The 24,569-nt window shown below is 34.2% G+C and overlaps 1 protein-coding gene across 20 annotated transcripts in view; it reads left to right on the forward strand.

Moving 5' to 3' along the window:
- The window catches only part of NRXN1 (neurexin 1), a 1,124,404-nt gene that overhangs the window by 96,498 nt on the left and 1,003,337 nt on the right, over positions 1-24,569 (forward strand). For 8 of the 20 annotated variants that reach the window (XM_028103968.2, XM_028103969.2, XM_028103971.1 and 5 more), the window contains exons 2-4: positions 7,739-7,756; positions 11,014-11,043; positions 11,805-11,816. The exons of 4 other annotated variants lie outside the window; for them this stretch is intronic. In XM_028103968.2, the coding sequence (XP_027959769.1) occupies positions 7,739-7,756; positions 11,014-11,043; positions 11,805-11,816 (60 nt within the window). The remainder of the gene's footprint in view (positions 1-7,738; positions 7,757-11,013; positions 11,044-11,804; positions 11,817-24,569) is intronic. 8 more of the 20 variants (XM_088026200.1, XM_088026201.1, XM_088026202.1 and 5 more) reach the window with 4 other exon arrangements.

The raw sequence follows: 24,569 nt of genomic DNA on the forward strand, positions 1-24,569 counted from the left end.
TATTTTCCAAAAATATTTCTGCCTTTTTACAAAAGGGTCAAAAAAATCATAAATACAGTCTTTTTACTCCTTTATTATGTTACTTTAAAAAAAGGTGATGCTAATTGATGCATTTTGGTAATAGTTCCAGGAACATAATGCAGGTTTAGTAGACATACCAGTATTACCCTATATAACCCAAATTCCTTATGTTCATTTTCTTTTAAAAACAATTTTTGAAATCCACACAAACTTGGACAAGGAGACTTCAAACATACTTTCTATGCACTCTTAGCACCTTCTACTTTTTACTTGGGTATCTTGGACAAGTCTCTCAGCCATAGCAGGTTAACTGATGAGATAATATAAAGATTATATAAGACAATATTTATGCAAGTACATTTAAAGTGGTAAGATGACCTAAGTATTAGTATATTATTTCTTATTTCTCTTGAACATTTTCAAGTTTCTTGAGACCTTCATAATATTTTATGAAATATTTTATAAAAATTTCATTCACTCTGTTTTCTGCTTCCCTTTTTTTATCATTGCTGTTGATTGATTGATTGAAGTCTAGTTGACACACAATGCTACATTAGTTTCAGGTGTACAACATAGTGATTCAACAGCTCTATATGTTATGCTGTGCTCACCCTCGCCAGAAGGGTAACTACCATGGATTGATTCTCAGGAATTCAGTAGTGTTTTGGTTTAACTTGATATTACTACATTATATTTAGGAGGCAGAGAAGACCATCAACTTAGAAATATTAGATTTAACCATAGTAAACTATTGCTGTTTGACCAATTTTTATCTGAAAACAGTAATTTCATGTTTCAGCCTTAGATGCTATTGGACTAAATGATTTCAGGCTTTGGAGAAGCAGAAGAATTCTTTGTAACAATCATCTTCCTATTGAAATGTGCTGTAGTTGGAAAGATAACTAGGTATTTGGGTCATTATAGTAATATTTTAGTCAATTCCAGGAGACTCCTAGAAAATTTTGCATACATTCTCATTTAGAAAAACAAACAAAAACAGTCCATTTCCTTTAAAATGATTTTCAGTGACTTTTATTAAACTTTAAATTAGTCATGAATTATAAAATATGTAAATGTCTTGGGGTTTTTAAAATTTAAGTATAAGTAATGTACAGTGTTTTAAATACTGAAGAAAATGAAAACTAAAAACGCTGAAGAACTGATAGTTCTATTTAGTGTCTATAAATCTAATTTATTAAACTCTAAATTTAGAACTGTTTTTTACATTATGGTTGACTTAGTCTTATTTTCATGCAACAGGCCCATACTTAAAATATGTTTGCTTTTTCTCAGAGAAATGAAGTAGATTTGTTTTGGACTGGTCTGAGAAACTAAGTATAGATGAGTAAAATAAAAAAATATTTGGAAGTTTACTTGAAAATTCTCTGCAATAAAATAATTGGTGAAAAAAGTTGTATAAATCTAGCCTGTGTTAGTTCTGTCAAATGAAGGGCCATCAGTGGTTTTCAGCAGAAGTTCACCTACTCTCCATCTTAATGTTGGAGAACCTAGGACACTATGTGGAGAATTCTCTTCAGGTCCACACACCTAGAGGATATCTCCCATTCATTTGTTCATAAGAAAAGTCATATCTGATTACTAGCATGTCCATATAACCATAAGAAGTGGTGGTAAGTTGGGTAGCTAGGGTTGTATTTAAATTTATTCTCCCAACTCTAATCCAAGAACTTTCCTGCTCTCCTTTCTAAAATATGATAACTTCAGACTTTTAGAAAGGAAGCACTCCTCACCTCAACCAACTTTCTTTGAAGTTGTATAGCAATGACTGAGTTTGGGTGGGAAAATACATGCTAACACTGTGCTCAATTTTCTCTGTCAGTTTCATATTAGGAAATGTTTATTTCTAAGTAAGCAATAAAACAATAAAAATGAGTGACTTGAGCAGAAACAGGGTAGACTGTTCTTGTCACAGTTTTTATGTCACTCATATATAATGTTCCTTCTGTAAGTCCATCTATTGAAATTAATATAACAATGTTAACTCAAAGTTAACATTTGTAGGGAAGAATTGAAGCTATAAAAGCAAAACAAAATTTTTGTCATAGTCCCCCATGAAAATAAAATTTGAAATTGTATTCAGTATAGTTTGAGCCATTCTGTATATATTTTAATATTTTGACTAATAGATGTCAACATATTTCATCAGGTCCATTGAACAGCTTATGTCCCCGAAGAACATGCAATACAATTATCTTTTCTCTCTCTCATCCTTTTTTCCTTTCTGCCTGTTAACAAGATGGAGCATTTTGAATTGAATGCCACGAACTTTGTAACAAAATTGACACCTGTGTGGTACAGAAACAGACAGTTTGCAACTTAAGAAAGTACTGTTTCAAAAGTTCTTTGAATAAATAAGTTGAAACTCATATCACATTTTCCAACAGAAACCACACTCTCAGGCAAGGTAAACTTCTCAGACCACTTCACAAAGGAGTCAAATTAATTCCATAATATACTTGAATCATAGTTTTTTACCAACAGTATAATTGGATGTTGCTCAGAATGTTGCTAGGGAAAATGTTTTTATAGTTCCAAGTGTGATGCCAGGAATGTCCTTGCTGCTGCACGTTGGTTTAGAGATACCCCTTCTTTTACTCCTGAACAGTGAAGAGAGGGGAAAAAAAAGTATTAGCTATTCTAGTTGGTTCCCCTCATGCCCTAAGACTGGGATTCCAGCAAGCTGGGTGGGGATGCTATTTAGGTAGATTTAAAACAAGTGGCTGAGGGCACCTGTTAAATTTTTTTTTTTTTTTTTTTTTTTTTTGGAACTAGCCATTCCTGCCCCGGCTGTTTCTTTCCTTCCATAAGCCTCCATAATGCACATTTTTGCTTCTTTACTGTTTGAACTTTCTCTTGATTCTGGCCAGCATTTCTCTTTCTCCAGCTGATATGTTGCACAAATCCACAGTTTCAATGCTTTCCTCCATTTCCCAGTTCTTGAAGCATTCCCAGATGATTGAGGCTTTCTAAAGGCTTTCACTGTTAACACCAAAGGAAAAATAAAATAAAGCAAAGCTCCATCTTGTGCCACCATGGGAACCAGACTCTGCTCTACTGGCATTTAACCCTCCAAATGAGGGATTAAGTCTTGAAAATAATGTGAGGGGCTGGAAAGGCAAGGATAGAAGGCAGCAAGCTCAATGTATGTAAGAAGGAAATAAAATCTTCCTCTGTATTCCTCTTTCTGCTGGCCTGTACTGCCACCAGTTTCGTTACTATGTACCCCACTTTGGAATGCATAGATCTGGGTGTGAAGTCACCTGCAGGAGAAGCAGTTTTGATGAAGGAGAGAGGGAGCCAAAGAAAAATAAAGTTGCTGGTCACAAGCAACTAGCAGAGAAGGAAGGAAGCCAAAAGAGAGAAGGAACGGCCAAGTGGTGACAGATTGCTTTCACTCAATTTTGAACATAAAATGAAGCATGTAAGTTTACTCTTGCTTGCAGGTTTAGGTGAAGGCTTTAATATTGCTAAACTTAAACGTTGATTATTCAAAAAGGAGTTACCTCTGATATTTTATATAACACTTTAATTTATCCACTGGTCATGATTAAATTCCTGATTTGCTTTATATTGAAGCAAACGCATTTGTTTCCTTACTCATTTTTCTTTTCCTAGAAGTATGTAATTAAAATTATATGCAAAGAACACTCATGATAAATTAAACTTACTGTCCTTGCATTCTTATAAGCTGGGGGGGGTCAAAGGAAAATTTTTTTGTGGAGATGCTCTTTTAAAGTAATTCAAGAATATATAGTTTAACAATGTGCAGCTTCCCTTCATGTCAACAGCACACAAATTATTCATAACATGACTGATGTTCTGGTGCCTATTCTCATTTTTGTGAGGGAAACATGTCTTATCTGAAAGAAAAAGAAAATTTAAGGTATCTTTTTCTTGCTTTTATTCCTTATTTTCACAATGAAAACAAATGAGTGTGATCTTTATAGGTGGCATGGTCATCATAGTAAAGTTGCTTACTAAGACTCACTTCATGTACACAGCAGGATTAGTCAGCAGAATTAAGAAGCCAGGGTTTTCTGCAAACCGAGAGCTTTTCCCTAACTTGACAATGTCCACAGGTAAGGCTGGATGGACTGCTTTTTACCTTACACTAAAGCAAAATATACTGTTTTACCTTTACACTCTGGCATGCCAAATTTTGCCCCCTCTCTGTTGCTGTCAAAAATCAAAATACTATTTGATTGCAAAAGATCTACAAAGAGAAAGCAAAAGTTGATGTTATGAGGAAAACTGTTCTTTTTAAACTCAATATTCTTTTATTTCAAAAACCAAGTAGAAAGGAAAGAGAAACAAAAAAACAACTGGAGAATGATTATAAATTATAGCGCTACCACCATTTATAATTATGTCCAAATTATGAAGTAATGTAAGGATCATCTTTAGGTTAACCAAATTAAAAAAAAATGTTTTCAAATTTATTTTTTTAGAGGAGAGAGAGAGAGGGTGTGTGAGTGAGCAGGTGAGGGGAGGGTTAAAGGGAGAGCGGGAGAGAGAATCTCCAGCACACTCCCTGCTATTTATACTTACGTGCAAAATATGCAATAATGTAGGGATCATCTTTAGATTAACCAGATTTTTAAATTTTTTTTCAAATTTATTTTTTTTAGAGAGAGAGCATGCAAGTGAATGAGTGGGGGAAGGGGCAGAGGGAGAGTGATAATCTCCAGAATCTCTGAGGGGTAGGGGCAGAGGGAGAGTGATAATCTCCAGAATCTCTGAATCCAGACTCCCTGCTAAATGCAGATGTGGAGCTTGATCCTAGGACCCTGAGATCATGACCTGAGCCAAAATTGAGTCAGATGCTTAACTGACTGAGCCACCCAGGTACCCCTAGGTTAACAGATTTTAAATGAACTAAAGCAAACAAATGGATACCAAAGGGGTAGAATAGAAAGATACAAGTAAAGAGAAGGTTTTTTTTTTTTAACTCTAAGATTGAGTCTAAAAATATATGGAAAGTCAATATAGGCTGTTCTAAGCCAGTTTCTTCTTTTATTCTATTTTTTTAAATATGGGAGTTAATATATTACCCTTCCTTTTATTCTAGTACTTTATTAAAATTTTTTTTTAATTTTTAAATTTGTTTAAGTAGGCTCATGCCCAACATGGGGCTTGAACTCCTCACAAGCCTGAGGTTAAGAGTCTCACACTCTACCGACTGAGCCCGGCAAGCACTCCTGATTATTATTTTTTTTTAATCTAAATCTTCTGAGACAGCCCATTTTTCTGAACTTGGTCAAGTCAGGATTTGTTTACACATTGGGCATGACTTGGATTTACATACAAAGGGTCCCTTTAGTTAGCTGGTTCTCTCTGAATAAAAACTCAGAAACATGCTGGATGGCAGGGCAGGATCAGTGGTGCTGCCTGTGGCCTTGTGTCTTAGTTAACAGAGAACGAAGAAAACTCTCAGGGGATCCGAGTCAATGACCTTGATTTTATTATAGCACAACTTCCTTTCCTTATCTTATGTAGCACATTTATAAAGTTGGTGTCGAGCCTGGGCCTGTTCTTTGTTTTTCATTTTTCGTTTACTGTTAGAGTTTCATGCAGCACTTTACCAAAAAACCATTTTCCTGAGACTGTGCTACTCACAATCATGTTTGCCAGTCTTTGTTTACAGAAATTTAGAGCCATAGTAAATGATAGACTATTTTGACAGCTGTCTCTCCTCTGAACTCCCTAATTTTGTTGTTCTCTCCTATGTATTAAACAATTTTATTTTTTTAAGCAAGTATCTTAAATGGGGAATAGAATTTCAAAGGGTGGTTAACATAAAATGAAAGTGTGTCTTAAACATTGAAATGACCTGTATCTTTGTGTAATTTCCAGTGTAGTAAAATAAATCTTTAATATTTGTGTCCATGTCATGTCAGAGTAGCCATTTAAAAGTAGCAAATTCAGTCTTAATTCCTTATTTAGCAGATTAGAAACCAAACCAATCAGTAAATGAATATCACATATCAAATATTTGTCTTTTTTTGTTGTTATATCTTTTAAAATAAACTCTGGCAAACCAAGTATTTTGTCCAGATGCTATTGTCCACATTTATCTACTATTTTCTGTTATATGTTAGGACCCCATCAATAAATGTGCCTATGTTGATATTTCAGTTTCCAGCTAATAGATTTTAAACAAAATTGATGATTTTTATTTTATTTATTCTTTAAAGATTTTATTTATTTATTTGAGAGAGAGAGAATGAGAGATAGAGAGCACGAGAGGGAAGAGGGTCAGAGGGAGAAGCAGACTCCCTGCCGAGCAGGGAGCCCAATGCGGGACTCGATCCTGGGACTCCAGGATCATGACCTGAGCCGAAGGCAGTTGCTTAACCAACTGAGCCACCCAGGCGCCCCAAAATTGATGATTTTTAATTCATTAGTAACTTTAACATTAGAAAGAGTTATTTGTTGAACCTTATTACAGGGCCCATTTATAAGTTGTTTTTCTCCAAGTTCCCACACTTAACTGTTGTTTTGTTCTTTATAAATGCTTTTGATCAAATAACCACTTTTAAAATTACAGCTGATTAAATAAAAGAATGGGACTAGAAATGTCAACATGGCTCTGTTTTATTATTGGAAACATTTGATACGTCCTGAAACCTTGCTGTTGTCTAGTCCTGGAAAACAGCTGTCTCTTCCATTTCTTACCTGGATGCTAAGCCCTGTGTATCAATAATACATGAATTGTCTAGTAGTTACTTAAAAATAGTTTAAATCCCATACACTTGCATTGTTTATGTATAGGAAATACATGCAAAATCTGCTTGAATTATGTGTGTGTGTTTGTGTGTGTATATATATATATACACGTATATATGTGCACATATGGAAATACACACAAATATATGAAAATATGTAAATATTATGTAGGTTATATGAAACATAAAGGAAGGTTTACCAAGTATTGTCCTTATATTAACTATATTCAAATTCCCACCCTTAAACAGAAGTACAGAGTCAATAAATCATGATAAATTTTGCCTAAAGAACAGCTCCCAAATGGACTTCCCTTGCAAGGATTACTTTTTCTAGTTAACAGTTTTGAAAATTAGCCTTTTTAACAAATTACAATAAACTACCATTATTTGCAATGAAATATGAACACACTATAAATAAGCCATATTATAAATTTCAGTTACATAGGTTTATGTTGTGTTTAAGGAAAGAAATTGAAGTATTAGGAATACTTAAAGGCCATGATGGTAAATGGATTACATATTTTGTACAAGTGAAGTATCTTTTAAGTGAAATTTCATGGCTCTTGGCATGGAACTTTATCTTATCCAAGTCCAAATCAGTGTTTAGGAATAGAATTTTTTGGAATTGTAAATAGATAAATAAAGAAATAAGGCTTTAAAAATAATTGCCTAGGAAAGCCACATCATGTAAGAATGTTTATTTTACACAGGACAGTGAAAGACTTTTTACATTTCCTTGCTCAGGACATGGCAGTATTACCAAAATTTTGTCTCACATTCTTTAAATGCTGCCAGTAGGTGGGAACCTGCTTCCCATGATTTTGTTTTCCCCTTTGAACGGTAGTGATGGAGCACTTGCATGATGTGTTTGGTGCCTTGCATGAGGAAGACATGCAAAGGCAAAGGTCCAGTCTGCATGCTGCTTAATGAATGTTTTTCCTTTTCTCTCCCTCCTTGTCATGTGCTTTCAGAAGACAACAATGTGGAAGGTGGGTGCTTTCAACTTTATTTTCCAACTCTCATTTGCCTTTTATTTCTTAGTATTAATAGAGTACATCTCAAATTTAGACGGTAAGTTGAACTGAGCACTTGTTGATTTCTGGATTGTGTATCACTTTTCATAATAGAACATGCACTCTCAACCCCATTAGCCCCTAAGTACATGAAACTCCTTCAGCCTTAACTCCAGTCCTCGATGGATTCTAGCATCCCATGTAAAACTTAAAATACTTATTGCAGTGTTCTATGTGGAAAAAATGATACAATCCTGCTTCTTTTATTTTAAATGAGAAAGTATTTCTTTGCAGTTTCAGAACACAGTGCATGATCTTTTTTCCATTTTTTTCTTGATCAAAATGATTTATTTTCTTTTGGAGATGTTTAGCATTACATCACCTCAAGCTCATTAGTTTAATTTCAAATGATTTGACTTACATAAAGAACACAGAATAAAGCATTGACTATAAGAGGCATAAATTTAGATTAAAAAATAAGCCACTGGCCATTGGAAATGAAAGTGTACAGCACTCCAGCATAATTACTGGTAAGTATATTTGTCATATTCTGTGTCTGTTAAATAAAACTATTATACTTATTAGAGTTTTTTTTTCAAAATTATCTCGGTCAAGCCACTTTGAGAAAGTTACACATTTTTCCTATAGAATCCAACAAACTAAAGTATATTTCAACATTCTTATCTTTAAAGAACTTAAATGTATAAGTCAGTGTGCTGCCAAACAAATCTATCTCTAGATAGACCAAAGAATTGTGAGAGGGAAGTTGATGCTCCATCAACTTATATAATCACAGCATTAACAATTCTTGCATAAACATTTAACTAATGTCTATATTTGAGAAGTGTTTAACATTTTTATTTTAACATATTTTAACATAATTTTAATGCATTTTATTTTGCTGCACTGTTTTGAAATAGAGCCATTCTGCAAAAATAACGAACATTTCTACAGAATGATGTGTCTTAGAAAAAGACTTCCCATCTGAGGTTACAGATAGCTGTTAAAGTTAGTAAGATTTGATGTCTCAAAGAGCAACTCATGGTAATACAAAGTTGGGTCAATAGCAGCCTTCAGCATATTATTTGTGATACTTTCACAAATACATGCTGAACATTAGTTGCTTAGTTGCTGAACATTTCTATTCCATTATTTAAGTAGAATAGATTAAGATTTCAAAAGTAATCATCAGTGACTATTTTTCCAAATGTTGGCTCTGTATATGGCTTCTGTTTTTCTATACTATAATTTTAATAGTATGTGAATATGCACTTGATAAAGATGATATTACCCTGAGGGTCTGACATCTTTCAAAATCAGTATCATTTATATTATGCATGTTAATTGAGATTGAATTTTTTTAATAAGTATCTTTTCAACTTCTTTTCCATTTCCTTAACCATTCTGTAAAATGTTCCATGTTTTTGTTCTTTCTCTTTAAATCCAGTTGCATTCCAGGAGCTTTAAAATCAGCCTAATAAGCCTGAGTGCCTCTTTCCTCACACATGCATCCCATGAAAAATTTTGACAACATTTTCAGAGTATAGGCCCATAAACTATTGTAATAAAGTTTATTCAATCATAATTGTAACATTCCTATTTATAACTTGACTTTGGCAATATAGCGGAGCTCCCTTAGAGGTAAGAAAGTCTAGCATGAGGAATGTGAATGCTTTTGAGATTTATTAACTTCCATCCTTACTGAGGTGGTATTCAAAACCACTATTTGAAGTGTTTTATATATTTTCTAAAAGTTAGATCTTATGCAGACATCATGCCCTGATTTAGTCTACCAAAATTATAAACTATTTTCAGGAAATATGTATAGTAGTTTTAAAATGAAATTGGATGAAAAATTATATAACCTACACAGAATAACCAACAGATCATAAACTTTTTTAACTGCCTCTGTAATTTTTTTTGTTACAATCAGTTTGAAAATACAAAAAAAAGTTATATTACAGAAACATTAAACTTCTGTATTCAGTAGTTTTCATATTTTGATTATATGTTGATTTGTAATTGTATCTGCTGCACAGGGATGTTTAAATACTCCTAAAATTTTAAGGAAATAATGCAAATTGATTTCAGTATGATGTAAGTGGTGTATAATATCATGTAGCTCAATAAAGTCTCAAATATATTTGAAATAACACTAGGAAGTGAAATATAAATTCTATTGAAATTGCTGTATGTATTACTATGTCGCTCCGATATTTTCCCATATTCTTGAAATAGACATGGATTGAGGAGTAGCTTTGTTTCCGAATATGAAATAAAGAACTAGGAATTAAAGCCTCTCAGTAAAAAGTGAGATAATGAGAGAGTTTTTTAAAAGAACATTAGCAGTATTCTTTAGAAAAGGAGTGATCTTCAAACTGAAGTAAACTGTCAAGTAACAGATAATAAATAATTTAAGTAAAGGGAATTCAGTATTATTTTTGAAGACTTCCTTGATGAAATTATGATTTATATAAAAATATAAAACATGATTAAATATATTCACATTAACTCATAGTTTAGTATTTAGATAATGTTTAAGTAAAAGACTAAATAGTTTTGTTCTCCATGGAAAATTACTTAAGCTTATTTAAAACTGATCCATTGTTTCCTAAAAACATCATTCTGTAGTAAAATCCAACTTTACAGCTGCATGTTTAATAGTCTTTTTTGTATTTGAACAAGCTTAGTCAATTGCTACATGTGTCAGACAAGGAGACATTTCTGCATTATCATTTCAGTGTGACTAAGGAATTTTTTTTAATTTAATTATAAAAATTCTCATTTTTTGATGAGGGGAAAAAGATCAGACCCAGCCCATGTTTCAGATATTTCTTTGGGTTTTTAAAAATATGATTTCATCACCAAAGAATAAGAAGCCCTGTGGTGGCAGTGTTCCAAACAGTCTCATCAAAGGGCACAAAGGGCAGATGCAATATTTAAGGGATTGGTTGGATTTTAAGTCATGCTTTTATGCTCTTGATTGTTCCAACTGATACATCGAAGAAATACACAGGGCAGCGTATGCCAATGTTTAAATTGCAGTACTGTAACTCTTTGCCCCAAAGCATTCCAACCAGGGGTTGAAAGAATGCTTTTTGATTTGCCTCTGTGATACAGACATGTCTCATAGGAAACAAGATGTCTGTCACTGAACATTTTTGTCACCGTGACGACCCTGCCTTCCCATGCTCCCTTGTTTATTGCTGACTGTGCTCTTGTTTCCCTTCAAGGTCTGGCGCACCTGATGATGGGCGACCAAGGTATGGGCTCTGTTCCTTTTCCACTCTGCTTTCAGTGTTTTCTTGTTCTGTAGCTGCTTTAAACCATCACTGCAAAGGATGGGCAAATGCTTGCAAATTATCTGGCTGCAAAATAATACATAATTTTGTTCACATTTTTTCATGTTTTTCTCCCCTTTATTTGTTGGTTTGATTTTGGTTTGCTCCTTTGACTTCTATTTTCCTTCATTCTTTGCACTATAATATCTGCAGATAAATGAGACATAAGAATTTGTGATTGAAAGTTTCCATACAATTATAAGCATATGCAGTTAAGGGTCGCTATAGTAAAGAAAAACCGAGAACCATCAGAAATTAATATCATATTCAGTTTAATGTACTGTACCAAAAAGAGTCCATTTTTCACCCATGCATGGCAGTTTGGGAACATGCAGACATCTTTGGCTTCTGGCTTCTAGAATGCTGAGTATAGTGTTTCACAGAATCAATACTTTTTCTACGTATGCTACAGTCATTGTGTATCTTCTTTTTTGTGTAATCTTTTAAAGTGAGCATGGGTGTTTCAGTTCTTTTGCATGTTGCCTTAAAAAAGAAGGCAGATTTCTCAACATGTGCTGATTATATCTCCATGTGTTTTCAAACCCTTATTTATACTTTCTTGTCTTGTTTAATTTTCAAAGATGGTGCATTTACATATATTCATAATTCTTATTGTTGTTTCTCTTTTTATTCTCTTTGTATGGAAACCCTTTCTTCATGGAACCATTTCATCAAATCCATAGGTAAAAGTAAAGGTATTACATTATTTTATTTCTTCTTAATATCATCTGTATGAATTACAGTGTATACACATTATGAAAATGTATTTAGACCTTTTTGCATTAGTAATGGGCACTGGGAGGTAGGTATGAGTGTTAATGAATATTTTATTAATTGAAGGTAAGAAAAATGCATCAAAATGTTTCACTCTTTTTTTTCTTGCTCTTTAGGGTGATATTTTTTCCACGTCGGCTGCTTATATAATTAGTATATTTAGAAATTAGCTACAGGTTTCAGGATCATTTTTTTTTTTTTGCAGTATCATTTAATGGTAGTTAAATGATGAGTGTAGTCACCATAAATATGTCATCCTCAAACATTTAACTCGGGAGCACACCTGCCCCAGCCATTTTGCTTTGGGATGTCTAAGCATGTGCAGCATTGAAATGGTACTGTGGTGCGCTCATCGCCTTGTTGCCTGCTAGATGTCTATATATACATTAATTCGACAATAACTTGAAAAGGCAGTACTGTGAAAGAGACAAAGAAACAAGACAAGCCTGTTCTTTCTTTTGCACATACTAACTTTGTTTTAAGAACGTTATCGACCAGGTGTACATTTCTGCATCACTTGGTAAGTCAGGCATGTGTACTCCTTGACAGCATTGATGCTAGATTTAAAAGCATGCTTAATTTGCCATTTAGAGCCATCCACATTGTGTTTAGTGTTTTCATTAACAGGAAGTGAATGATACGTAAACATGGTAAATATGTATCATAGCCTTTAAATTAACCATTTTTAACTATGTATTACTGAATGTGCCCTTGGTCTCTAGTTTTTGTTTTTGTTTTGTTTTTGGTTTTCATGGGTTTTGTTTTTATTTTTAATGCAGGAATGTGTCTTATTCTTAAATTCTCTGAATTTTCTTGTGCTCTGAGTCTAAATCTGAATTAGGACAAAAGCTCACAGTTCTTCACCTTTACGTTTGTGTCATCTAGCAGGGAAACTTTTCTGCTTGAAAAAGCACCTGAACATGAGCCAGGCAATAAGTAAGAAATGATATCAGTTTTAAATGTGTAAAATTGAGCTTTAGAAACAAATGTTGCTTGGGTATTTTGAGCCAATTAAGAGAACATATGCTATTGCAGTTTGTGTTTTGGTCAACCATTTCCAATATTATAATTTAATATTGTTTTAAGCCTTCTAGCAACTACACAAATGGCAGTATTTATCAATTGTTTTAGAGATTTCATGTACCATTTGGGAGGTTTTCTAAACTTTTTATGTCGAATTCTCATCTACTTCCCTTTCTCAGTGGGCATTTCCTACCATGTTCCTTCTTAGAGGATTCAGGATGTCATAGAGGGAACTGTATTTATATTTTATTTTACTGACTGAGTGACCTATATGCATATGTGTTTGTATATGTATGAATGCATGTATATACACAAACTTCCTAAATATACATACACATATACGTTATGTTGTAAAAAAGTAACTCAAAAATAATCTTTTAATTCTATAACCATTTAACTCTACATACACAATAATTCATGTTTATACTCAGCTGATATTTGTTTTGATGTAATTAATGCTAAGTGTCACTTAATTTCATTCAGTTTTATTATGTCAGTCTTAAGTGTTTTCTGTTGGCATGTGTGTCAAACATACTTTACTTCACCAGTTTTCATTGAAGTTTATTCCTCAGTCAGCACAAAACTACAGAGTGCAGGAATTTGGTTGTTCCTCTACATTTTTCTTCTGTTAATGGAACCAGGATGATTTTTGTTGTTAAATGGGGAAAGAAGATTTTAAGATAGATTTGAATATTTTGCAAATCAGAGTGGTAACCTTTACATGTTGGTTAATTAGATGTATAGAAATGAGAAACATGATTTGTAAGTCTTCTTTAATTGTAAATCAGTTCAACAAATCTGTATTCTAGAGCAAAAATACAATCTTGACTATGACATGGTATGCACATTCAAAGAGTTTCAGTTTATTAGGGAAATGAAAACATGTGGATAAGTTAGTATAAATGACAGAATGGAAGTGCTGAAAATGATAAAAAAAATGTGATTAACATTCAGAAAAGATAAAGATAACATGAATCAGGGGCTTCCCTTAGGTAGCTCTCCTTGTCCTGTGCCACATGTCGAAGGAATCAAAAAATACCTAGAAACTTTCCACTGTAGCTTCAATATCAAGTTAAATCCTAGTTGTGCATAAAATAGGTGTTAAACCTGTCCACTCTGAAATAATTTATTTGCATTGTAAATTAATGCTTCCCAAATATTTTCACCACAGTATAATCCTGGAGCATTTTTCTTGACACTGTTGCCTTCTTTAGCAGTAGTGAATTCAGGGACTCTGGAATGAACATCTCTGCATTAATGTCTTTCTTTCTTTCTTTCTTTCTTTTTTTCTTGCGTCCAGAGGCAAAACTGGATTCAAGAACATTATCATTTTGATTTTTTCTGTATGGATTTTAAAATATTTTCTAAATTTTTAAATGCCCAGTGATAGATGAATGTTATTTCTTAAAAACAAACAAACAAACAAAAAAGCACACAAAAAAAACTCATCTAAAGAGAACATTATTCCTGTTAACCTTCTTCATCCTCCTCAGTCTTCTCCCTAGAGGTAAGCACTGATACCACTTTGTGATGTATCCTTACATAGTTGGTGTGGGTCCTTTCATACTCCCTAATTAAGTTTTCAGGGTTTAGAAACTGCAGAATCCCTTATGATGTGTACATGACAAGAACAGCTAAGCCATGTTAAGGAGACGTGTTAAGGATCATTGCTATGTGCTGGCAGAATCATAATGAATGAAATGGAAGCTTTCTCACCCTTCCCATAGGCCATCTTGCCTCATATTTTCAATTGGTCATTCTACTTCAAACTTTAGAGTTAATTATTTGTATTTGTTTTCAAATACACCTTTAACTGGATGCAGTTAGGAATAAACTTGGTTTCAACACAGCTTTCTTTGGGATAGCTGAAGAAAGGTGTTATCTAGAGCCAACCTTGCTTCTGCTAGTTGTGGTTAGATGGATCCAAATGGGTTTTGTGAAAATTGTGTTTGCTTTCTTTTTTAAGCTTGAAATTTGTCGTTAGTATTCTTAGGACCATTGACAATGCTGACTTTATTCTCCATAGAATTTATTCTCCTTAGAATTTAGGTTTGTTTATTTGCCTGGGAATTGAGTTGTTTTTTGTTTCTGTTTTTATTTTTTCCATAATTGTTTAACTGATTGTTTCATTTCAGTAATTATTTACTCATACTTTACTCTAATGGTTGTCTGAGAGAAACGAATGACCATTTCAATCAAAATACCAAAAAAGTAAGTTACACTGCAAATCCAGCCATCGTGGCTGGTTAATAGCTCAGGAGCTATGAATAATTAATGTTAATAATGAATTTATGTTGGTGCTTTGATTGGAGACTTGTATTTTCCTTTATAGCAGTCATTTTAATTGTAATTATATATTTATATGAGTGATTATATATTTAATGTTAATTTTTCCTAGTAGAATGTAAGCTCCATGAGGGCAGGAAGCTTGACTTTCTTTTTAAACATTGTATTTCCAGAATATTTTTCATATTGTATCTTGAATTTACCATTTTCATGACTTAAGGATTTATGTGTGTGAGGTTGGGGTTGCACATTGGAAGAGGTAGATGTAGAGGAAGACATGGAGGGTTTGGAGTGGACAAAGTAAAGGGTGGCAAAGGAAGTGGAAATTTAGGCAAATAACTGAAAAGAATTGTAGCAACAAATTACATGGAATCCTCTCTTCTCTGTCTGTCAACTTTCTTTTGTTGCCTATCATCCATATCCTTTTTCCAGAGCTGCAGTATTTCTTTCTTGGTAAGGCCTCGTTCTGAAGATAATCACTTTGATATACCTTAGCATATGCACCACAGTGGGTCTGTAAGGAAGTGAAGTCAATGTATCTTTGTATTTAAGGGTTTTCAGGAATTTTAATGTGATTTGTTGTCACAGTGTCAACTAATTTTATAGCCTTCATTATTCATACAGTACAGAAAATTTCCCGAAAGTTAGAACTGATGTTATGCTATCTTATGTGGTTTCCATGAGGTTTTTGTTTGTTTTTTGCTATTGTTGTTGTTTTAAATCTCACTGTATCAACTGTAATGTACCAAAAAACCTGTATAGATTGGGTTTCAATTGCAAACTTCCAAAAGAGCCAAAATTTATGTCTTATCTTGTGATATGAGCATATTTACTGTTCCTCCCTTCATAAAATCTGCAGCATATTTGCAAAGTAAATGTCCATTTGACCATTTCAAATGAAACAATAAGTGTTTGATTATCCAGGTTTCTCATATTTCTAGACGGCCAAGGTATTACAAATACAGCTGTCAGGCATAAAATTATTGTAAAAGGACCTAAGCTTTTTTGTATTAGTGAAAATCAAGATCTTAAAATAGAGTAATTTATGAAAAAAATAATAAAATTTTCTCAAAACTAATTGTATCAATAAGTAGATATAATGGATTCTACTACAATTAGCAATATCAAAGTTAATGTGTTTTAAAATTTTATCTGTAATGTCACACCACAACTAACATTTTATTATATTTACTCTTAAAATAGATTTGATATTATTAATATTTAGGGGGAGAAAAAAGCATTTAGTATTTTTTATACATTTTCCTTTGTTTCTATAACTTTTGTTACCATCTTTCAATTCTTGCATTGCTAATTTGTGTATGAAGTATCCAACTTCAAATCACCATTATGATGCATATTTGTTTTATAACTTTTAAATACATTTTACTGTGGTTTCTGATGTGGATCTAATTTGATTTTGAAAATATCCTATTTCTTTTCTTCTGTATGGCTTTTTAAATCATATTTCCTTATTTAACTTTATAATAAGTATTCTTCATTATTCAGAAGCATTTGTGAATGTTGACAGAATTTTACTGTGTTGAAATGCCTACATTTTGTGCATTTGCAAACTAAGCAGTAATTTATTTTGAATTATCTGTTATTGCTTTTACTGTTGCAGTACCAGGGAATGCTCCTCATTCACAGTTATAGAACATGGAAAGACTAGAATTTCACTTTATAAGATCAGGCATTAAATATCTTCATGATCTTTATAAGTATATTCATCAATATGACATACATAGAAGCTTATGTGACTAGAATTTGGAATTTTTTTTAGTTTTTCTGTAGCCTACGTGCCTATCACTTCTGGGTGTAATCAAGAAAAATTACTTTTAAAGTAAATATTTATGTATTATCTCTTGCTGTAATTCAATCATTTTTGTCATTATAGTTATTACTAATAAGTCCCAGCTCCATTGAATCTCTACACTCTTAGCTCTGGGATGAGATGTTGCACATGTCTTCATACATTCTATAAACAGTGGTGACATTGAATAACTAATAAACTAAGCAAGGGCTTTATTAGACTTGTAGTAGATTAATTTATCCTTGGAGAAGAGCACAGAAAGGACTCTCCACAGTCTAATATTTTTAAGAATGAGGTAGTATAAATATAAATTTAGATGCTTTACTAAGACCAAAAATAGCAAAAAAATTTAATTATGGCATACTAGACTTTAAAAAGGATGATTCCTGTGGTGCCTGGCTGGCTTAGACAGTGGAGCATCCGATTCTTGATTTTAGAGTTGTGAGTTCAAGCCCCACATTGGGCATGGAATTTGCTAACTAACTAAATAAAATAAAAGGATGATTCCTTTTCCAAAATAATGATTTTTATCTTATCTGTCCATTTTAAAATATTTTTTATTTATCTAGATTTTGTTCAAAAAACAACATCAACACATTTAGGTTGGTAAGAGGGAATATTTTTTTAAATTGTTTTAGCCAGTGGTTTTAAAGAAAATTGTAATTTCCCAGAGTTCTTAGCTCATATACTAAAGGAATCAGGATCTTTAAATAGAATCATAGAATTTTGGGGGCACCTAGGTGGTTTAGTCGGTGGGGTGTTGGACTCAATCTCGGGGTTCAGGCCTCACATTGGGTATGGAGATTACTTAAAAATAAAATATTTTATTTTTCCAATATTTATTTATTTTGGTGGGGGGAGCAGCAGAGGGAGAGGGAGAGGGAATTTTAAGCAGATTTGACAGGGTGCTGGATCTCATGACCCTGAGATCACAACCTGAACAAAAACCAGGAGTTGGATGCTCAACTGACTGTGCCACTCAGGCGGCCCTGTAAAAAGAAAATCTTGGGGTGCCTGGGTGGCTCAGTCAGTTGAGTGTCTGCCTTCGGCTCAGGTCATGATCTCAGGGTCCTGAGATTGAGCCCCGCATTGGGCTCCCTGCTTGTGGGAAGCCTGTTTCTCCCTCTCCTTCCCGCTTGTACACACACACTCACTCTCTCTTTCAAAAAATAAATAAAATCTTAAAAAATAAAATAAAAAAATAAAAATAAAATCTTAAAAAAAATGAATCGGGGTGCCTGGGTAGCTCAGATGATTAAGCGTCTGCCTTCAGCTCAGGTCATGATCTCAGGGTCCTGGAATCAAGCCCCGCATAGGTCTCCCTGCTCAGTGGGGAGTCTGCCTCTCCCTCTCCCTCTGCCTCTCCCCCCACTCGTGCTCTCTCTCTCAAATGAATAAATAAAGTCTTTAAAAAAAAATAAAGTCTTTAAAAAATAATCATAGAATTTGGAACAGGAAGGAACATTACAAGATCATCTAAAAATGATACTCTTGATTATAAGGCATGATAGGAGATACTGCTTGTTATGATAGACAAAACATTGTGGAGAATTTGAACTAAAATAACTGGTAGAGAATAACCAAACTTAAGGAAACTTTAAAGACTTTAGTTACACACTGATAATCATGAAGGTTTCATATTCTTATTCTTACAAAATAAATTTAGAGGTAGTGTGAAGGAAACCAATCAGTATTAAAGAGGATGCTATTGATTCTCATTTCAAGGTTTCCTTTTTAGTGGTGTAAAATTTTATTTTATAATAAGAGAGCAGGATAGTGTGATGGGTAGGAGTCCATGAAGTCATGAGACCTGGGTTCAGATCCTTTATTTGTCCTTGGGCAAGTAATATAGCCTTACTTTATATAAATCTTATGATCTGTGATACGGGCTAATAAAAATACTCCACTCTCAAGGATATGTTACATGACAAATTGCATAAGTACTTAGAAGATGGTTTTTATTGATTGTAGCAATGAAATAAAAGAAGATACTTGTTTAGAGTATTTAGATTAAATGAATTTTAAAACTAATGATCTGTAATCTGCCAAAGGTTTAAAAAACAACATTAATTTCTTAATATCTTCTGTCCATCATATAAATACCTATAATTTATGATTCTGTGATTGTTTTAAGTTATAACTAATTGGACCTCATTGGCCTGATGGCCCATACTACAAAGAGTATTGGTACACTAAAGCATTAAAGGTTGATTGTACTTAAAATTATTTAGATATTTCTGTAACTCTTTACATTTTCATTTTTTTTCTTCCATACAATGATGAAGTTGAAATGGACTTGTCTCCCCTTTAAAAAAACGTAGGAGTTCATTGGCAAAGTGCTGCTTTTTAGGCACAAATTTGCAGGCTGAAGGGAACAGGGAGGTAAATATTTTCTCAGGGACTGAAAGTAACCCTCCAGAGAAAACTTTTTTTGTGAATTAATGATTTGCCTCAGTAAGAACTCCATAGAGTGATATATGAGTTGGGTTTATAGGAAACCACTTAGTCACCTGAAGACCAGATTTTCAAGGAAAAGCTAATTAGGGACTTCTCTTCCTATATAATATCTTTGCTAGAAAATAACATAATTACCTTGAAATACTTACGTATTTGGGTAGCACCCTCACATCCTTCAAGATTCTGTTCAAATGGCACTTTCTCAAGAGACTTACTCTGATTATCCTATTCAATACTACAATTTGCCCTTCTCCTGAATTATCATACCCCAGTCTAGTTTTTCTTTTTTTTTCCCAGTCTACTTTTTCTTCCACGATGATTATTATCTTCTAACCTACTTTAATTTTTTTTTCATTTACTTTGTTCACTGTTTATTGTCTTTCTTTCTCCCTCCAGAATACAAGAGGGCAGAGATTTCTGCCCTGTCCTGATATATCTCAAGAGCCCCTAGAACAGTGGCTATCACAAGTAGGTACTCAATAATCCTTGGTTAAAGACGGAACTAATTGGCTAAACAAGTGTGTAAAATTTCCTTTTAGATTTTACTACAGATATGATTTTTTCTTTCTTATAATACACTAATTTTAACAGTTCTTTCTCCTTTTTGCTTTGAGGTAGATCTTCCCATGAAGGACAAACTAAATCAATAAAAACAGATTTTTTTTCTCCTTGAATTGGGAGTGTGGACTCAGCTTGTCCCTTTTGATCTTCCTTGATTCCTGCCCAATTTAGGTGATCTCAGAGAATTTGGAAAGGATTTGAAAACCACCCCAGCGACCACTGATGATCAGACTCTTCCTTTCAAATTTCTCTAACAACCAGTCTTAAAGTAATGATTCTTTAAGAAAGGGAACGTAATTCATCTTTGTATATCTTTGTGTGTACATAGGTAACAGGAAGAAGCTCCTGCACATTTGACTTCTAAACAGCATTATTCATTGTGACTGTCAGGAAGTGCTTTTTGGCTATTTGTGAGAGGGAAAGTTTCAAAGAATGAGGTAGATCTGTACTTCATCTTCATGTAGCTTAACTTGTGCTTCTAACATTTAAATAAATATATTCATTCTTCTCAGGTCCTCAAATAGCTATATATACCTTAAGGATCTTTGACTTTTACCCAGCCCAGGGATAAATGATCATATTTTCAAGTAGATGATTTATCAAGTAGTCCAGGTCCACAGCCAGCTGTCCTAACCTATGGAACTTGCACTGAAGAACTACAGTGATTGGAAATCGCCAAATCAAAAAGCAACAACAAAACTACAGTGCCTAAGGTCATGGTTCCCTTAAAATTAGTATCTTATTATTTGTCCTTTTGGTAGAGAGAGAGAGAGAGGGACAGAGAGAGAGAGAATGGTTTCATTCAGTTTCAGTCATGTATTACTAAAAGCACCAATGAGGTTCTTCTTTATGTGGGACTCTTAGACATGGTATAAAGCCATAGCTTTTCAGAATGGATGTTTTCAAGGTCTTTCACATTAAGAAATATAAGCACAGTGATAATCGTTACCATTTTTCAGGACATGTCTTTACACGTTCAAATTATATCTACTTATACAGAATGTATATTCTACTAAGTGCAGTTTTCCCCTTTCTGCTTGGCTTGTTTGCCTATGCATTGCTGTGTGCCTAGGACCACATGATAGCTCGTTCAGAAAAGCAGCAGCTGAAGTAGTCTTCAGTGATCATTAGTATTTACTTTCACCAAGTAGAGTGCAGGGATGCTACCACAGTTGTGAGCTGAGAACAGTGTTTTCTTTCACCTTAGATAATTTTTTTAATACATAGCACAGATAGCGAGCAATTTGATGACTCAAGACAAATGATAATTCAGGAAATTAAAACGACTCATGTGTTATATGAAGTTTCTAAGCATGATTTTATTTTTTGGCCTGAATTACCTGGTCAGCTGACCCAGTTCTCCATTTCATTTTCTAAACTTGGCATTATAAAGTCAGGAGACATTTGGAGAAAATTAAATTACTCCATTCAAGGGAACAATCACATTTAGAGTGGACTAAAGCACAGCCAGAGGGATGGAAATCCCTAGATTGGTCAGTTGTGGTTTCAGTTCACAGGGAAATCCTCATTCACAAGCTAACCATAGATTTTTTGCAGAGAGCTAATGGCAAAATATGCCGGGAATCTTCTGTTCAACTTAGGGAACAGCTATTTTTGATGCTATGCTGACCTAAAAGAATTATGTGATGGCTTGTTATGACTGTCTTTCTAGTGATTATTTGTTTAGATGAAAGAATGCAGTGTCTGACAGACAGCAGGGCATGCATTTTGTATTGCTTCCCTAGCAGAGCCCTTAGGTTTGCACTGACCCGTCTGTATTTCCTGTGACCAGTGGTATTCTTTGTGAGAAGACTGAGTGAAATTAGGAGCCGTTCATTGTGATGGAAAGGGAGAGAAGCTGATTGCTCCAAAATAAAGCCAGAATTTGAACTGATGCATGTGAGGACAATTTGGTTTCGGACTTACTCTCTCATTGTTTATAAAGAGTGATGTCATGACCTCTTAGGGTGAAGACGCTGTTGCTTTTTTCTTGAACATCTTCAAGTATGTCTTCTCTAATTTAAAAAAAAATGTTCTGGGGGTGCCTGGGCAGCTCAGTTGGTTAAGCGTCTGACTCTTGATTTTGGCTCAGATCATGGTCTTAGGGTTATGAGACTGAGCCCTGCATTGGGTCTGTGCTGGGTATGGAGCCTGCTTAACATTCTCTCTCTCTCCCTCTCCCTCTCCCCCTCCCCTGCTCTCTCTCTCTCAAAAATAAAAAAAATGTCTGATTTAAAGGAGGACTGCTGTTTTTAAGAGAGGCTGGCCAAGTAACTTACCTCCTTCTTAAAACTTCTGAAAAATTTCTGAAACACCACTACAAACTTTGACCTCATTACCATTGTTCTGACCCCACAGTTCTCAAGTTGGTTGCCCTGCCCACTCCCACCCATCAATCACCAGGGGCACATTTTAAAAAATACTGATTTTAAAGGAACTTGCCTGATAATTGTACTTAGTAGACCTAGGATGGATTGGAATCCTATACCTTGAAAAACCCCCTCAGCTCCCCCAGAAGCTTCTAAAGCACAGCCATTTTTTGAAGTGTTACCGACTCAGTTCATTGGCTTTTGGTCTCTTTAAGAGTTAAAATTTGTACTTCATGGTGATGAAGGTCATTTATTTCTTCTTGCAAGGGGCATATTCAAGTTTTTAATTAAGTCCATGTTGCTTCTGCATTGAGAGACTTTTCTTGCTAATAAAAAAAATTATCTTGCTTTAAGAGAAGTTGGTCCATTATGAAAGTATAGGGAAATAAGAGACAGTTTTTGAGTTAGGCCTTCCCGTTATCCTTGAAATGAAACAGTTGGTATTCAGACTAGTAAAGATGTCACTGGGATCTCTCAAATCTTGTGCTAAAGGTCATTAAAATTTTCATTGTGTAGCGTTCAGATAGGTGCTTCAAAAAATCAAATTGGCTATGTGGCAACATTTAAACTTCCTATGTGATGCCCACCCATGGATAATTTGTAATATATTCTAGGATCATTGCCATGGTAAAGAGATCCAGACAAAGAGAAAACCAAACAGTAAATGCTGAGCTCACATAAGAAATATGCCACATATATATCTCTATACAATAAAAAAGTTGATTATGATACTTTTTTTAAAACTGGAGGCTATGGTGAAGGAGGCATTCAATAAAATAAGAATATGCCATTTCTACAAAGGCCAAGCTTTAGGGGTGGAAATTTGGTCCCTGGAGTCCATTAAGAAAGAAATAATGTTCTTATGAGACATTTTAGAGATGACTGACACAGGTATAAGACTTATATGGATATATATTATCAGATTTTAAAAACCTACAAAAGGAAGGGATAAAAAAAAAAAATGTGATTGGAAAGAAATGCAGGAAGAGGAGTGCTGAAGGGGAGAAGCTCCCGGGGTGGGGAGGGGGAGTTATCATGTAGGTGCAGTGACAACACAGCATTATTTCCCCAGGTAGCAAGGATGTGGAAGAGCAATGGCTGCAGCCTGAGAGGGCAACCTCAGGGACTAGAAAACTCTAGAAATAAATGGGTACCTGTTTCACGTGAGAATAACCCATATTGCCAAAGGTATCTAGCCAAAGATAAATCTCTCAGTAGCCCTACCCTGTTACTCACTAACTAACTAAATTACTAACATACAGTGTTTGAAAGTACCATATAATTTCTTTTTTTTTTAAAGATGTTATTTATTGGAGCACCTGGGTGGCTCAGTCGGTTAAGCATCTGCCTTTGACTCAGGTCATGATCTCAGGGTCCTGGGATCAAGCCCCTCATCTGTCTCCCTGCTCGGCGGGGAGCGGGCTTCTCTCCCTTGCCCTCTGCCCCTCCTCCCTGCTTGTGCCCTCTCTCTTAAATGAATAAATACAATCTTAAAAACTTAAAGATGTATTTTATGTTAGTCATAATCATACATGTAATCCTCAAACAAAAAGAGGTAGATTTTATGAGTCTCAGTTTACACATGAGGAAAATGAGTTTAAGAATGGTCAGATATTACCTTAAAAACTAATGACGTAATGTATGGTGATTAACATAACATAATAAAAAAATAAATAGGAAGAAAAAAGAATGGTCAAATAACTTAACTTTTAAATATATTTCCCTGACCTAAAACATAACCTCTCTTAGGCTCTTCTGAGACCTTAGGACATATCTTGCTAATGAACGCACACAATAAATTGAGATAAAGTACAGATGCTCACAGATAAAGTTCAAAGGTATGGCTGCTTCATGTTGGGATACTGAGTGTAGTTCCAGAGCAAGGAGCTTGGAGGGGCCACTTTCGCTGCTCCTGGCGCATACTGCCTCTGTGGCGGCCCACTGCAACACAAATGCTGGAAGCTATTTTCGCTTTTCAGCTTTTTTGTAAAAGCAAAAAACTCTGTGAATTTCTTTTGGCTAGCCAAAACAGTTACTAGTGTAGATCACCCCTAAAAGTGAAGTGGTGTAATGTGAATTTTCAAAAAATTGGGATATATGTGTAATTGCTTTAGCAAGGAAAAGGACTTAGTAATAGAATCATAAATTTGACTAATCTTTAGAAGTAT

Source organism: Eumetopias jubatus, unplaced genomic scaffold (genome assembly GCF_037043125.1).
Source record: "Eumetopias jubatus isolate StellerSeaLion01/CBP00866 unplaced genomic scaffold, mEumJub1_p1.0 scaffold_9, whole genome shotgun sequence".
NCBI lineage: Eukaryota > Metazoa > Chordata > Mammalia > Carnivora > Otariidae > Eumetopias > Eumetopias jubatus.